Raw genomic sequence first — 15,552 nt, forward strand, 5'->3', positions numbered from 1 at the left:
CTAGTTTCTGAACTAAGGGACTGACTTATGGGCTGAAAATAGCATAATGGGTGAGGAATTTTATGATAAGATTAGTTGTGCTCCATGAGTTGATGGTAGTTCCCTTTTATATTGAAGCTTAAGAGATTGATTAGCAAAAGTCCAAAACATAGGATTGATTCAGGGGCAGAATACCTGATATAGTTATCCTAGGATTTGGCCTAAAATGGGAGATTTGCTTTTGGGGCTATTTTGCTTCTTTGGGCAATGTCACACATGGGTAAAAATTAGCATAATCTTGCATTAAAAGCTAAGAATTCTGAGATTGTGTTCAACCAATGGGATTAAGGCAAGTATTAAGGAGGAATCCTAGTGCTGCAACTGAGATTTGGACCCTAGAAAGTAAGATTCAACATCCCAAGCCAGGTGTCAAAGTTTAAGTCCACTTCAAAGGGTTCCACTGGAGATCTCTTTATGCCCTCCAAACCACATGTTCCCAAATTTTCCTCTTTAGGATTCATGAGCTTGGTTTATGTACTAATTACATACATTTTTAGTAATAAAATAAACTATTTGATTGAGGATTTCATGAGCTTGGAGGTCTTGGTTGTGGCTTCCTTGAGTTGTGACGAAAACTTAGGAAATAAGGGTATTTATTACCCATTAGCCTTTAGGTGTTAGCTTCTGGTTTCGTTCACGTCAGAGTTGGCAATGGGATAGGTGGCCAGCTCCTAATTTGGTTTGGGAGCTTGGTTGCTTCTTGAGGTGACCTCCAACGGAAGGCAAAACTGAATGGAGTTCTCCAGCAGGGCCAGTTTGCACATATGGGCTATTTTGGATGAGATTTCATGTTGGACTTGGTTATGAGGGTTGAGTATTTTGGTGGGCCTCTGGCTTTGTGGTTCTCTCTACTTGGGCCTATTCTTTTGCTTTTTCATTATGAGCCCTACAAAATGGACAAAGTTACCATATATTGCCATGGATTTTTATTCCACATGGGCTTTAGTTGTTAGTAGAAATAAAATGAATCCATGAGTTTTAAATAACAACTTGTATAGTTTCTTATAATTTTTGCTATGGATTATTTTGTAAATAATATTTTCTTTGGGGCTTTTTAAATAATGACCTTCAATATTTTTTTGAGAATAATATTTACCATGGGTTTTAAATAGAGGCAATATCCATGAGCTTCAAATAAAATATGGTAACAACCACTATAATGGAATAATGTGATATCCTCATGGGGTTTTCTATAGATAATCATAATAAGGTGAATAATTATTATGAGTTTTGAAAATAAATATTATAAATATTGTGATATAAGATAAATAATAACCATGAGTTTATAATTTGATATGAAATAAATAAATGTCATGGGTCTAAGATAAATAATCATAACTTTCTATGGACTTTTATATGATGATTACCATGGGTTTTGAGAATAGGTAATTGCCATGGATTCCATGGGCTAGTAATATCATAGTAATGTTTAAGAAATTAAAACATTGCTAGTCATTGGACTTTTTAAGTGAAATACTTATAATATAGTATTTTGCCAAGTATTAATAACCATGGGCTTTTGATAAAATGGTGCCAAGTAGTTAGTTTGGGCTCTTGATGTTGCCAATGAAAATTGGGCTTTTGATATTGCTAGCGAGAACTGGGCTTTTGATATTGTCAATAAAAATTGGGCTTTTGATGATGTTGCCAATGTGGATTGGGTTTTTGATAAATAAATTGCCATGGGTTTAAATCATGGGCTTTGATTATGAATTTGAATTCCATTGGTAAAATTTTCATGGGTTTAAATCATGGACTTTGATTATAAATTTGAATTCCATTGATAAAATTTTCTTGCCATGGACTTGAATCATGGGCTTTTTAGATACTGTCAAGCATAAGTATTCTTTGGCTTTAAAAAGAATGGGATGTGTGCATTGAGCTCGTAGAGCCGGTTTTGGGCTTACCTAAATAATGATAATAAAATTGGATAAACTATGAGTTTTTTGGGCTTTTGTGATAGTTTAAATCATGACAATAAGATATGAAATATTTGTGGTTAACATAATAATAGGGCAAAAAATATTTGGGAAAGCCCAATAACTTGTTAGCGGTATTTGAAAATAAATAGGTGGTACTTAAATAAAATTAGGTGAAAAAAAAGAGTACCCCAGCAACTTACAAAAAGAAGTTCCTAAAGCAAAGGCCTCCAGAACGTCTTTAACGTAAGGGAAATTCAAAGAGCCGGTTTTGGGCTTACCTAAATAATGATAATAAAATTGGATAAAATATTAGTTTTTTGGGCTTTTTTGATAGTTTATATCATGACAATAAGATATGAAATATTTGTGGTTAACATAATAATAGGGCAAAAAATATTTGGAAAAGCCCAATAACTTGTTAGTGGTATTTGAAAATAAATAGGTGGTACTTAAATAAAATTAGGTGTAAAAAAAAGTACCCTAACAACTTACAAAAGGAAGTTCCCAAAGCTAAAGCCTCCAGAACGTCTTCAACGTAAGGGAAATTGAAAAGTCAGAAGAGAATTGCCTCTCATTGTTATATTTTTCCTCTATTTATATAGGTTGACATGCTTAAAAAATAAGCTGAAAGAGATCAAATACGAATTGGAATGCGTCCTTATCTCTAAAAATCCGGAAAAGATAGGCTTTATCTCAATCAAGGGGTTCTCGGGCCGGGCTGAAGGTTTAGGCCAATCGGCACTTGCCATGTGCCGAAAGTTTGTTATCTCAATCAGAGAGTTCCCACATCCTGATGATCATTTAATTGTTATTTTAATTGTGATTACTCATAATCAAGTTTTAGGACTTTTTTTTTTTTTTTTTCTCAAAAATAATACACTTTTTCACTAATTTTGCAATATATTGTTGGACTTAAGTCCGACTTTGGGCCTGTGGCTGTGAGTAGTTATTTTTAAGGGAATTCAATCATCTTTGATGTGAACACAAATTTATCTGGATCAAATGGTCAAATCTTGGTTGACTGAAGTGTTTAGGGGAGATGGACCTTGCCACCTTGGTTATTAAGGTGGCCTTTTGCGGACTGAAAAAAGGAAAGAAGAAAAACCCTTTTGCTAAAAGCCCGTAAAACCCTTCTCCTCTACACTACAGTGTGTACGAAAAACCCCAAAGCAGCAATTGATACACAGTCACAGACACAGACACAGTAGTAATACAATACAATGGCCATCACCATCAGATTGAAACACTGGCAAACTGCCCTTACTCACCATGGCGCGTCCCTACTCTCCTGCCTTCAGACCCAAACCCAAACTCCCTCTCGCTCCCTATGCTCTCTTCTTTCACCCACCAATTCTGAGGAGGATCAGAAACGGGGACAGAATGAGGAGCAAAAGGAAATGTTTCGCATGAATTACAAAGTCGATGCCGCTTCTCATGACACCCGTCAGCCTTTCAAGCCTTCTGTTTTTTTCTATGTATGTTTTCTTTTCATTCTATTCCAATTTCAGGCCCTTACAACTGTATTTTTTTTCCCATGTAATGGGTTGGTAATTTTTTTTTAAAAAAAAAAAAAAAAAATTTAAAATTGAGTCTTTTGGTTTAAAGGTGTGTTTTTGAATTATGGTGCCAGATTGGGAATCAGGGTCATGAAGCTAGCGTAGGGGATTTTATATTCACGGAAAGACTTAAATATGTTGATGTCAAAGACAAGGTACGAGGATCAATGACTTTTCCTGTGTGTTTCTTTGTTTTTGCAATGTGGAGGTATTTTGGTCTTGCTTTTCTTTTCTTTTTCTTTTTTCATACCCATATATATTTTTATTATTATTATTTTTTAATTAGTAAGTTACAAATGGCTCATGGGTTTTGATCCTATGATCTCACCCTTCATCCTATTCTTATGGGGAAGGAAGAAGCGTCATTTGAACTACAGTACATTGGGTACTTGATTTCTTATATGTAACAACTAGTTATCGTGGAAACTTGGTTGAATGGGGCAAATGGATTTTAAAAAGTATTTTAGAAGAGACAAGTCATGGTCAAGCACAATTTGATATGCAGTCGAGTAGTTTAGTAAGAGGAGAAGGAAATGTTTGGGGAAAAAATGGAGATTATTTAGTAGAAGTGAATAATATATGCTAGTAAAGTGAACTATGTAATCATTTTGTTGGAAAACCTTTTAATAATGGAGACAGAAAATTAAAATTCACAGGAAGTAAATCGCATCACAGAACTCCCCCTCCAACACATGATGCTGCACGTTTGCGCAAGCAGGTCCTGCGTGTGAGTGGATTGGGCGTCAAGCCTTTGAATCAATATTTATAAGTAGACTGGGGCTATATTCTACTGCAGAGGCCTGGGAAACTATCAGAGGAACAGTATGCAAGTAGGCCTGGGGATCAGTTTACAAAATATTATGTCAAAATGCTAGGATATTTGGGGGCCAAATTCTGAATGAAGATAGTATAATAAATTACATTTGCTGGGAAGTAAGGACCCAAGCTACAGCAAGAGTGAGCTTCAAGGATACATCAACGAATAGGCTATTATGCTGCAACTGGGGAATCCTATTGTCAGATTTCAGAGTCTGACTGTCTGAGGCTTTGTAGTGTCTTGATGCGTAAAGATTCCTTTCTTCTTGTTTGTATTTGATTGTTAGCAGCTTAGCTTTGTGATTTGTGGTTTGTGGGAGTCTAGTGTGTAGATTGGAGTGGGGCTCTCTTTATGTTGAGGTGCAGAGTAATAATGCTTTTTTTTTTTTTTTTTGGTGGGGGGGTTCCAAAGTAACATGGATATGCTTTGGAATGCTAATGCCACAGACTATCTTCCAAAGAATGTCATCTGAAACAATGTAGCTTTAATATGGTCTTGGAAATTAGCACTATTGTAGATCCAGTGGCCCAAATAATGATTAGAAAGTACCAGCATGGGTTTATCACTTGATATGATCATAAGAGTTTTAATTTGCCCTTTTGTCTTTTTTATTATTATTATTTATTAAATTTGTTCTCAGCAAGCCTTTCTTCTCTTATTCGTATTACCATCTGGTTGGTAGGATATGCAATATTAAAAAGTATTCTGTGTGCGTTTTATACACGCAATTAAATTAACAGCTGTAAATTTTTTTTTTGGTTATTGTTTGCTGTGACATTTTTCATTACTTGCAGGTGGAATTCACCAAGGTTGGCTTAGTTTCACTAAAAAGGAAGCTTTTCTTGCGTCACCCACTCCAACGCTTGCTGCAGAATGCATATGTTAAGACAGTAGTTGAGGCTCATGTAAGAAAAATATCTATTTTTCCTAATACGCCACTTCTCTTGCAGTGGTTGCTTAATAAGAACCATTTTTCAGATGCTTATCTTATACAAACCTGTCAGTCTAATACCCTTTGAGTAAGATCAGTTGAAGTTACCTATCATTGATTTGTTTTGCTAATGTTCCTTGGACAAAGTTGCATCAATGCATCTCCTCCCACCATAAGGGATGTAGGGTGAGGTTTTTCAATCTTTTGGGTGTGTGTTTATTAAAAATAGGAGTTAAGTGCTACAAGAAATTTTTCCTTCTTTTTTTTTTTTTTTTTTCTCCTTTTGCCATTTGGCACATTATAAGTATAATAAATTATTAGCATAGTTTTCTCTAACTAAATCACTAATTCACTATTACCAAAGATGTATGAAGATTAAAAATACTACTTAGATTAAAATTTGATTTCCCAAAGTTTAAAATATTTTCGTTATTTATTTTATTAATAATATGCCATGCTTTTTTTGTTTTAATAATAAAAGTTAAGCCTTACATGACATGCTTGTACTATGTAATTCAACATATGTATTACACAGCGTATGACATGCTTTTGCTATGTGATGCACTATAAGTATAAGTACGTAAGAATTGTTAACATAGTTTTTAAAAAACTATAATGACAAAAGTTAGATTACCAAAAGTTTTTAAAATTTGAAAGGACTTTCATTATTTTAATAATCGATTATAAATTTTGGATTTTAATAAAAATTTGGTCTTAAACTATGTTCTTTTGGCATGTGAGTTAATAGTATTTTTAGTTTGTTTGTTTTTACTATTTTTTTTATTGTTTAAATTCAATTATATTATTGAAGTGTATCTTCAATTTTCACATGATTTTCTATTAATTTGTGCATCGCATGAGCATGTTTATTTACGAGAGATATAGTTCCCCCATTTATAGTATGTTTAATTATTGAATCTATTTTTTTTCCTCTACAGGTTCAAGAGTTCGGAAAGGTGATTACATTAATTATAGAAAGTGGAATGATGTATTTTATGCCCAAACCAGCAGTCACAACCAGGCTAAGTTGCCTAGACCCTTTGTATAGAATTTCAAAATATATCTATTTTAGTTCAATCACATTGATAGCATGTGGACAAATAGTTGTCACATTGACGCTGGATGGGGATTATTAACATGGATGAATTAATTCCGGTATGGATATCCAATTACATTAAAACTTCAGAAATATAGAAAATAAAGATTAGTGAAGTTTGGTTGAGTTGGAAGATTATAAAGAGGAAGAGTGGTATAGTTTTAGACACATAATTGTTAAATCTAAGAATCATTTCTGGCCACCACAATTTTGTACAAGTTTCTGTTTGTACATTTAAGTGGAGCTCACATCTTTAATACACATGTATCGACTCATATGTTTTGAGTTTATGGTGGAGTCAAATTAGTCTAATGTCTTCCACACTGATTTACTTTCAGGATTTCACTAAGTTGAGAGTTGTTGATTTTGGCTTCTTAGATGACGAAGGCAGAAAAAAAAACCTCAAGTTTTGAGGGAACTTTTAAACAATTCATGGTGGAAGTTAGGGCATGTGTTGGGGCAGAACTCAGAAGACAAAGGCAAATGCTTTTAATCTTGAATATTGCAGCCTTGCTTACACCTCTGGTTATCCTAATGTATTCCAGATTTATATTTCATTTAAATTATGTCTCATTCCCTGCCTACTAGTTAGAGAATAGAAACAACTTTGTGTTTGGTTTAAAACGTATAGTATTTTAGGTGTAATATGTCAGATTTCTTAATTGAATTCAAATACTTGTATGCATTGATTTTAATTTTCCTTGAATAAGAAAACACTATTTATATTTTATTGGTTAGCATAATAACCATTGTAACGCATATCCTTAGAGTTGAGTAAATTCCTTATAGATTTAGAAGAGTATAAGGCATCATCAATAAAAAGTTTAGTGTCTTTGGGCACTATAATATTTTATCTTCTGGAACCTTGAATTAGGTTAAATGAACCTGATATGGTACTTTCGCTTTGGTTAATGTTAATTGTAGAAAATCTTTCTCATCTTTAAGGATTGTGTGCATAGTTGCACTGCTGACTAGATAAAAATCTTCACCAATTATCTAATAATTAAATTTATCAATAAGACACTTGCCTTAATATATATGCAAAATATAAGTAACAATTCATTACATTAAACAAAAATAAAAACATGCAAAATTGCATTAAGTGAAATAAAAACATGGCGAAATTATATTAGGCAAAATAGCATAATTTTATTATATGTTAGACGAAATAACACTGAGTACAACAAGAACGTGGTAGTAGTTCAATAAAGCTTCAAGAGGCCAAGAAGAAAAATGTCATATAGGTGTGATATGAAAGGGCATTGGTTGCGCGCTTGCCTGTAAAAGAAAAAGGCAAAGGAATTGAATCAAATTATGTCAACCATAGTGATACCTTGTAGACCTTTCATCTTCATATCTTTGTGTTGCTAATTATTTCCTTTAATTTTATAACACATTATCAACATGAGGCACTGCTCAAATTCCAAAAGGCAGCTGCCCTCATTGTGTCTTTAAAAGCCAAAGATTATTTCGGTGATACTCCAACCCACCGTAAGTTTTATCCTAAAGATTGATAAATCTTCTTATCTAATGTGTTTGTTATCACATTGATTCATATGCCTAATATTAGTGTTCATTTAATGTAATTCAACTACACTTCAAGCGAAAAGTTATTCAATTACACATGTTATCTTTACTTTAAGCATATCAAAATTTACATGACATGTGTATATTAACTTTGTATACAAATTGATATAAGATAATATGCGCATATGTTTTACGCTATGCTTCATGAAGATAATTTTATTCTTATAGTTCTCTCTCAAAAAAAAAAAAAAAAAAAAAATTCTTATAGTAAGTTGGCATTTAAATTATTTAGATTGAATATTGTAATGTTCCTCAAAAAAATTAAATATTGCACTAATTAACTAAACTTGACATAATATAAATGCTTATTTAATTATTAATGTTGTGGGTTCCAGATAGCTCAACAAGTAAAATCTTTGATGGTTAAATAAGATATTTGAGATTCAATTTCCGCATACACCAAAAACCATTTGGTGTCTTGGTCTGATGATAAAGAGCTATCATTAAGAACGGACGCCATAAGTTGAAACTCTGTCAAGGTCAAACCTTTTAAAAGTAGAATTTGTTGCTTTTGGCATTTTGGGTAAGAATTACTTCAATGAATCCTTGCTATGTGCATGGGTCGTGTTAAGGAGTTTTTTTCAACTCAACCCTCCATGGTGAGTTAAAAAAAATCCAATCCAACCCAACCTATTACAAGGGTCCAACCCAACCTAACCCAACCTATATGGATCGAGTTGGACAATTTTTTTTAATTGTACGTTGTTGTTGTTATTATCTATATATATATATATATATATATATAATCAAAACCTCTAAAGCTCCCACAAATTTCCACATCATCACTATTTTCTTTTTCTTTTTTTAAATTCTTTTTATTTTCGTTCCCCCACTATATAGAGTTTTGGTCGTGGTGATGTCCTCACTCCAAGGACACTTTGAAGGTAGTTTAAATATAGTATAATTCTAATTATTAGGCCACTGCATAGACAAAAAAAAAAAAAAAAATTGCTATACGTGTTTCAATCCATAAACATAACAATTTGTCTGCCTATTTTTTTGATAGGTCGTCTACCTAAATTTGTATCTACATTAGCTAATATTTTGTTTAGAAGGGGCGTAAAAAAAAAATATATATATTGATATTGTTTGTTATAATTAGAATTCTACAATACAAACCAACACTCTTCTAATCCGTCGTTTAAAAAAATAATAATAATAAGAGAGAGAATTCTATTATAGTTGTATCACGTACAAAGCCAGTTTTGTTATAGTATTGTTATAGTAGTGTTGGCTCAGTTTTGTGAAAGTATTTGGTTATGATTTTTTTTTTTATTACGCATCTCTGTAGATTTGAATTTTGATTTAAATTATGAAATATGTTATTAATAACTCCTCTTTTCATTTGTTTGATGGTTCTTCATGTTTTTCTGTTTTTGTTTTCCTTTTGATTTTGCAGGTTTCCTAGGAACACAACCTAGCAGCTAAGAGAATCAATATTTTTTTTTTATAATATACACACACACACACACACACACACACACATATATATATATATATATATATGAGTTTGTCTAATTCGATGTTTTTTAATTCTTTTGTTTGATTTCAAAAATATGTGCATGTTTATGATTCCTTTTTGTGGTAATAAGTTTCTATAGTTTAAAGGGTAGGTTTTTGTTTGCTTTTTATGTCAGAACATCCTCCTTCCTCCGTTGTAAGTATTGAATTTAAAACAAAAAATCTTTTAAACTAAAATTTTTACTTATCAATTTTTATGTTAGAATATATTCATGAACTTTGAGGTTTGTAGGATTTATAGTTGGAGTTTGTGCAAGTATTTGGTCAAGAATATAATTATGTGCTCTCTACTATGTGGGCTAATGATAAGTTTGTTAGAGAAGCTTAAAATGAAATATCAACTTTCTCATTATTTTTACTTTTTTATGAGAGTAGACCACAAATAGAGAAGTTCTATTTTATTCAAAATTTACTATCAACTTTCTTATTCTTTTCTTTCAATCTATAAACATCTCACACAACTTTCATCCGCTAACTTCATATTAGCTAAAATCATATTACATGTTCAATGTCTATTTCAGTGTAGAGATTTGTATGTAATGTTTCTTATTGGTAGATTTATGGACATGGAGAACATGCTCTATTAGCATGAACTCACATGTCTATAACAAAAACTACTAAAAACAGAGATAAACCCATGCATCGCATGAGTTAACAACTAGTTATTATTAATTGAGCATTAGAATAACATCACCACAAATAATAGCAAATTTATAACCAAATAAACACAAACTATATAATTAGAACTTAGGATTTGGGTTTTATTGAGGAAGAAGGGCAAGAAAGTAAATAATAAAACAAAATTATATAATATATTTTTAATATATTTTTTAAAATTTAAATATATATTAAATATAAGTGGGCGAGGTTGGGTTAGGTAGATTTCTAAATAATCTACCTAACCCATAGTAAAAAAAATTTCATAACCAACTCAACCTACCAACTCTTAAAAACCGACCCAACCCGGCAGGTTGGCTTGGATCAAGTTGGTTTTGGCGAGTTTGCTGCACACCCCTACCTCGAGGCAATGAACCTTGGAGATACTAGAAAGAATTGAAACTAAGCATCCCAATCAAATTGAACAAAAGTAATGATTTTTATTTGTCATCATCTTTGATAGGCGAAAAATGAATTGACCCTTTGTGATAAATTAATTGATTAATTAGCCAAGTTTATTAATTAATCAAATTAACATGCAAAGCGCGTGGTAGTACAAACAAATCACCAATAAACTAATTATGTAGCGGAAAATAAATAACACGGTGATTTGTTTACGAATAGGGAAAACTTAACTGCAAAAATTCCACTGGGTGATTTTCAGGTCACCACTCCCTAAATTCCACTATTATCAAAACAAGCGGTTACAAGTAAAGGAATCCTAGTACCTTATACCAACTTATAGTTGAACTCTTACCCCAATACCCAATTGGACTTGTTTTGTAGTGACAATTTCCCTTTTGATGCACAGCTTCCAAGTACGTGACTAACCAATGCGCGGATCCCAATACGCGACTTCAATCACCAACTAAAGAAGATTGTTGGTTGCAAAGTTCTTCAATTCATCTCAATGATGAAGATCAAGAAGATGCTTGGTCACAAAACCCTACGGTGCACATACATAACAACTTCTTCACAAAAATAATAAACTAGGGCAAAATTTTGTCTCCGGTTACAAATTGCTTGAACAAACTTTGCTCAACACTTGTGCAACTTGTGTACACTTTGACGGCCCTTAAAATAATCATTTTATATGTCTAGGGTTAGAAGAAAAGAAGGCCTAAACACATAATCACGAATTAGAGTCAAAACAGAATTGGAATTCTGTTTTTCATAAAGCTCGACAGATAGCTGTCTGTCGAGGTGCTGTTGAGCAGCTGTTGAGATTTAATGAACAATAATTCTTCAACTTAAATCTTGGACAGACTTGCATATCTTCAACACTTGATCTTGAAACATAGTTTCTTGAAGTATTAAACACATCCTAGATCTACCCAAATACAAATAAAGTGCGTTTTGTTAAAGGATAAGCCAATTACATAAAATAGTAACATATGTTCCTAACAAGTTAATTACGTATATCCTAACAATCTTCATGAAGTATTAAAAACTAAGTACCTTACAAAGTTTCACCAACCTTATGTAATAATTTAAGGGAAAGATGCAAGCACCAAAAAACTGTAATCCTCCCAAAATTAAGCTTGTTACGATTGGATGGACTTGAGTTTGCAAGTGATTTTAAAAGTGTTAGTGAATATAATTCTACACTTTTTAAAATCATCTCATAATTAAAATAATGTGGGAAAAATGTCACTGATGAATACATGTTGGAAAAAACATATACTACATTTCATGTCCCGAATGTACTCTTGTAGTTGCAATATCTAGAGTACGTATAAGTTTAGGACTCTTAACTAATATCTTGCCCTCTAGTAGCAGAACAAAATAATGAGTTTTTGCTCAAAAAACCATCAATCATGCCCAATTGGGTCCTCACCATTCCTTGAAATGAATGGAACCTCAGTAAATAAATATGGAGAAAATAATGGTCATGAACGTGGTAGGAACAATCAATATAGAGAGGATTGCACTCATAATGCCAAAGATTCCTTAGATTATCTTGAGAACCTAACATCCTCAAAGAATTTAGAAACATCCAGATGAGTAATATCCATACCATTTGCTTCTTTTTGAAGAAATATGAGTGCGACCCCTCTAAATTGATTGTTCCTACTTCGTCCATGACCATTATTTCCTCCATATTTACTTACTTATTGAGGTTCCATTTACTTCAAGGAATAATGAGGACCTAGTTGGGTGTGACTGATAGTTTTTAGGCAAAAGCTCATTATTTTATTCAACCACTAATAGACAAGATATTAGTTTAGAATAATTTATAAACTTACACTCTTGATATTGCTACTAAAGAGCACATTCGAGACATGAAATGTAGTAAATGCTTTTTCCAACCTATATTCATCAGTTACATTTTTCCCACATTATTTTAATTATGAGATGATTTTAAAAAGTGCAGAATTATATTCACTAACACTTTTAAAATCACTTGCAAACTCAAGTCCATCCAATCGTAACAGGCTTTTGGGAGGATTACAGTTTTTTGGTGCTTGTATCTTTCCCTTAAATTATTTCATAAGGTTGGTGAAACTTTTTACTGTAAGGTACTTAGTTTTTAATTCTTCATGAAGATGATGACAAATAAAAATCATTACTTTTGTTCAATTTGGTTAGGATGCTTAGTTTCAATTCTTTCTAGTATCTCCAAGGTTCATTGCTTTCAGGTGGATCTTAGCATAAAATTATCTAATTCAAACTTTAAGAATAAAATTATCTACATGAAGCATAGCGTAAAACGTATGTGCATATTATTAATTTGTATATCAATTTGTATACAAAGTTAATTCTCCAAAAAAAACAAAAAAAAATTTGTATACAAGGTTTTTTATTGTTTTTTAAGGGAAAAAATGTATACAAAGTGGAGAGAACGGGCCGAGATTCAAGTTGTTGGCCTTTAAAGACACAACGAGGACGGCTGTGCCTTTTGAAATTTGGACAGCACTTGATGCTCATAACGTGTTAAAAAATAAAAGAAAATAATTAGCAACACAAAGATACGAAGATGAAAGTATACCGATAGTCATCCGCTAGCATAATATGGAAATATATACATGTAATAGTTTTGGATACAGAATAGCTATGTGTTATTTACAGCAAAGCTTTTGGTTGAGTTTAGGAGATGTGCTGAAGCAATGAATTATAAATCAAGTCTATCTAGATTCTTGGCCCATCCACTGGGTGAGCAATGGGCTCTGATACTGGTCTGTTATGTGGATGGTCATATTTATAAGTCTAGGTCATTGGTCTCATTGAGTTTCTTCAAGCTTCATTTTTATTTATTACAGGTTATTTGTTTGATATGTAATAAAAAATTGAATGAGAAAATATAGGGTTTTACCCTAGTGCACATGATGCATACAAGAACTGAAAAAACAAACAAAATGTTAGCTTCTAGAATTCAACATATCCATAAATTCATGGAGACTCAAAAGAAGAATTTGTTGAGCTACTAAAAATAAATCCCAACATATCGACAATTCAATCACGGATTGTGGCTTTGACCAAATAATTCCAACCAAATTGAAGACCGTAGGGACTCCATAACACATGAACTTTTGGGTAATGTAAGAACAAATGGTACATGCAATACCAATCCACGACACATGGTATTAAATGTCTTAGAGCTCTCATAACTATAACACACACAAATGGAGAAATAGGATCTTCCTATCGACCTATCGTAATCCTCTTTGAGCTTCCTGAAAAGCCACATAGTGTTCTATTGTGACTAGAACCAAAATAAACTTATGGAAATACAATATGAAATCTAGGTTTTCCACATACTCTCCGCCATGTAGAGCAAGAAATCCTAAATTACAGATCACAAGCCTTTTCCAATTCTAACTTACATAACAAACCAGCTATACTATCTTTCTATCTACAATTCAAACATTCATTAATCTCCTGTTAAATTGGAATCTAGAACTTGCCTTCCGCTTATTGTTGTTACCATGAACATAAATTAATAAATAAAACAAATTTCATAATTTTCAAATTTATGATTCAAACAATTATATTTCACAGAAAGTAAATTTCACCATAAAATAGAGAAAAAAATTAGGAGAAATTACCTTGTTGGTGCTTTAAAATCATCTCATAATATGATAAATAAATTAAGGTAAAGTTGAGGTCAGGCCTATGTCTCTTTTTTTAAGTAATACACGCTATCTACAGAAAGTAGATTTCACCATAAAATAGAGAAAAAATTAGGAGAAATTACCTTGTTGGTGCTTTAAAATCATCTCATAATATGATAAATAAATTAACGTCAATTCCATGAGTTTGTGGTGGTAGAGTTGAGGTCAGGACTATGTCTCTTTTTTAAAGTAATACACGCTATCTACAAAATTTACCGATGTAATAGTTCAACAATTTTACATGCTACTCCCAAGATACAACAAGTCCAACCACCTATTTGTCTATTCTAACAAATCCTACACTTGTAGGATAAGAAACCTTCAAACAATATTTCCTTGAACCCAAAATAAAGTGTAGTGGGGATTTTTTTTTTTTTTTTTTTCTCAAAAGAAGAGGAAAAAACCATGCAAATGTTTTAGAAATTCATTGCTGCGTATGAGGGTGAGAAAACAAAAACAACACCTTTCCTCTATGGGATCATTTTTTGTTTTAGTGCCTCACCTATTTTTAGGTGTTCATAGTATACTATATATAGAGGCAAATGAGAAAACATCATTTAATTTATTTTAATAAAAATTTAACTATTACCATAAACGGCTAATTTATGTTTTTGACTATTCTTGTCAATATAGAAGGTATCCCATACTAGTAAAATATATATAAGGGCTCATTAATATTGAAAACAACAGCTATTTTGCACTAAATATACTGGTTTTATTTTTCCTTTAAACGAAATTAATGAATGACCTTTTAATTAGGATTTTTTTTTTGGAGAAAAAATTTAATTAGGATTTAAAATAAAAGATAATAGTTTTTTTTTTTTTTTTTTTTTTTTTAAATTTCCAAAACCTATCAAAGCATTTTCTGTGTCCAAATCAAATATCCCAACAATGACTTCAGTCTATTAGTTAGAACTTTTGCCATAATCTTAGATATGGATACTATCTAAAGAGGCCAATAGGCCTAGAATATTTAGGGCCTGTTTGATAGAGGAGTTTGAGTAACGTTGTTTATTATGTGAAAAATGTGGTTTAAAAAGTGTTGTGAAAAACACGTATTTATAGCATTCATAAAGTAAAAAATGTGTTTGGTATTGTGTTTCAAATAACATATTTTGGTGTTTGAAAAATAAGTAGTGTGTTTGGCATGGGTGTGTTTATTTTTTAAAAAGCTGACAAAGGTACAAATTTAAATTTATTATATAAGGAGAGAAGACAAGTGCTTGAAGCATCTGAGTACTTCTTTTTCCCTATGTGTCACTAAAGTTTCTCTTTTCTTCATCAGTAGGAACTGAGGCAAACGACAATCTGCAA

General features: G+C 32.0%; 1 protein-coding gene across 1 annotated transcript; it reads left to right on the plus strand.

The window, feature by feature from the left end:
• Positions 1-2,967: 2,967 nt before the first annotated feature.
• LOC115954792 (50S ribosomal protein L21, mitochondrial-like) lies at positions 2,968-7,214 on the plus strand. Its single transcript, XM_031072730.1, has 5 exons — positions 2,968-3,436; positions 3,592-3,672; positions 5,129-5,239; positions 6,204-6,221; positions 6,700-7,214. The coding sequence occupies exons 1-5, from the start codon at positions 3,182-3,184 to the stop codon at positions 6,772-6,774; spliced, it is 540 nt and encodes a 179-aa protein (XP_030928590.1). The 5' UTR covers positions 2,968-3,181; the 3' UTR covers positions 6,775-7,214.
• The last annotated feature ends 8,338 nt before the right edge of the window (positions 7,215-15,552 follow it).

Source organism: Quercus lobata, chromosome 8 (genome assembly GCF_001633185.2).
Source record: "Quercus lobata isolate SW786 chromosome 8, ValleyOak3.0 Primary Assembly, whole genome shotgun sequence".
NCBI lineage: Eukaryota > Viridiplantae > Streptophyta > Magnoliopsida > Fagales > Fagaceae > Quercus > Quercus lobata.

What these genes read in the sequence shown, in the direction of transcription:
- LOC115954792 (XM_031072730.1), top strand. Translation starts at nt 3,182, where the DNA reads ATGGCCATCACCATCAGATTGAAACACTGGCAAACTGCCCTTACTCAC. An exon ending in AGCCTTCTGTTTTTTTCTAT is followed by an intron (nt 3,437 to 3,591) that starts GTATGTTTTCTT and finishes TTATGGTGCCAG; the next exon opens with ATTGGGAATCAGGGTCATGA. An exon ending in ATGTTGATGTCAAAGACAAG is followed by an intron (nt 3,673 to 5,128) that starts GTACGAGGATCA and finishes CATTACTTGCAG; the next exon opens with GTGGAATTCACCAAGGTTGG.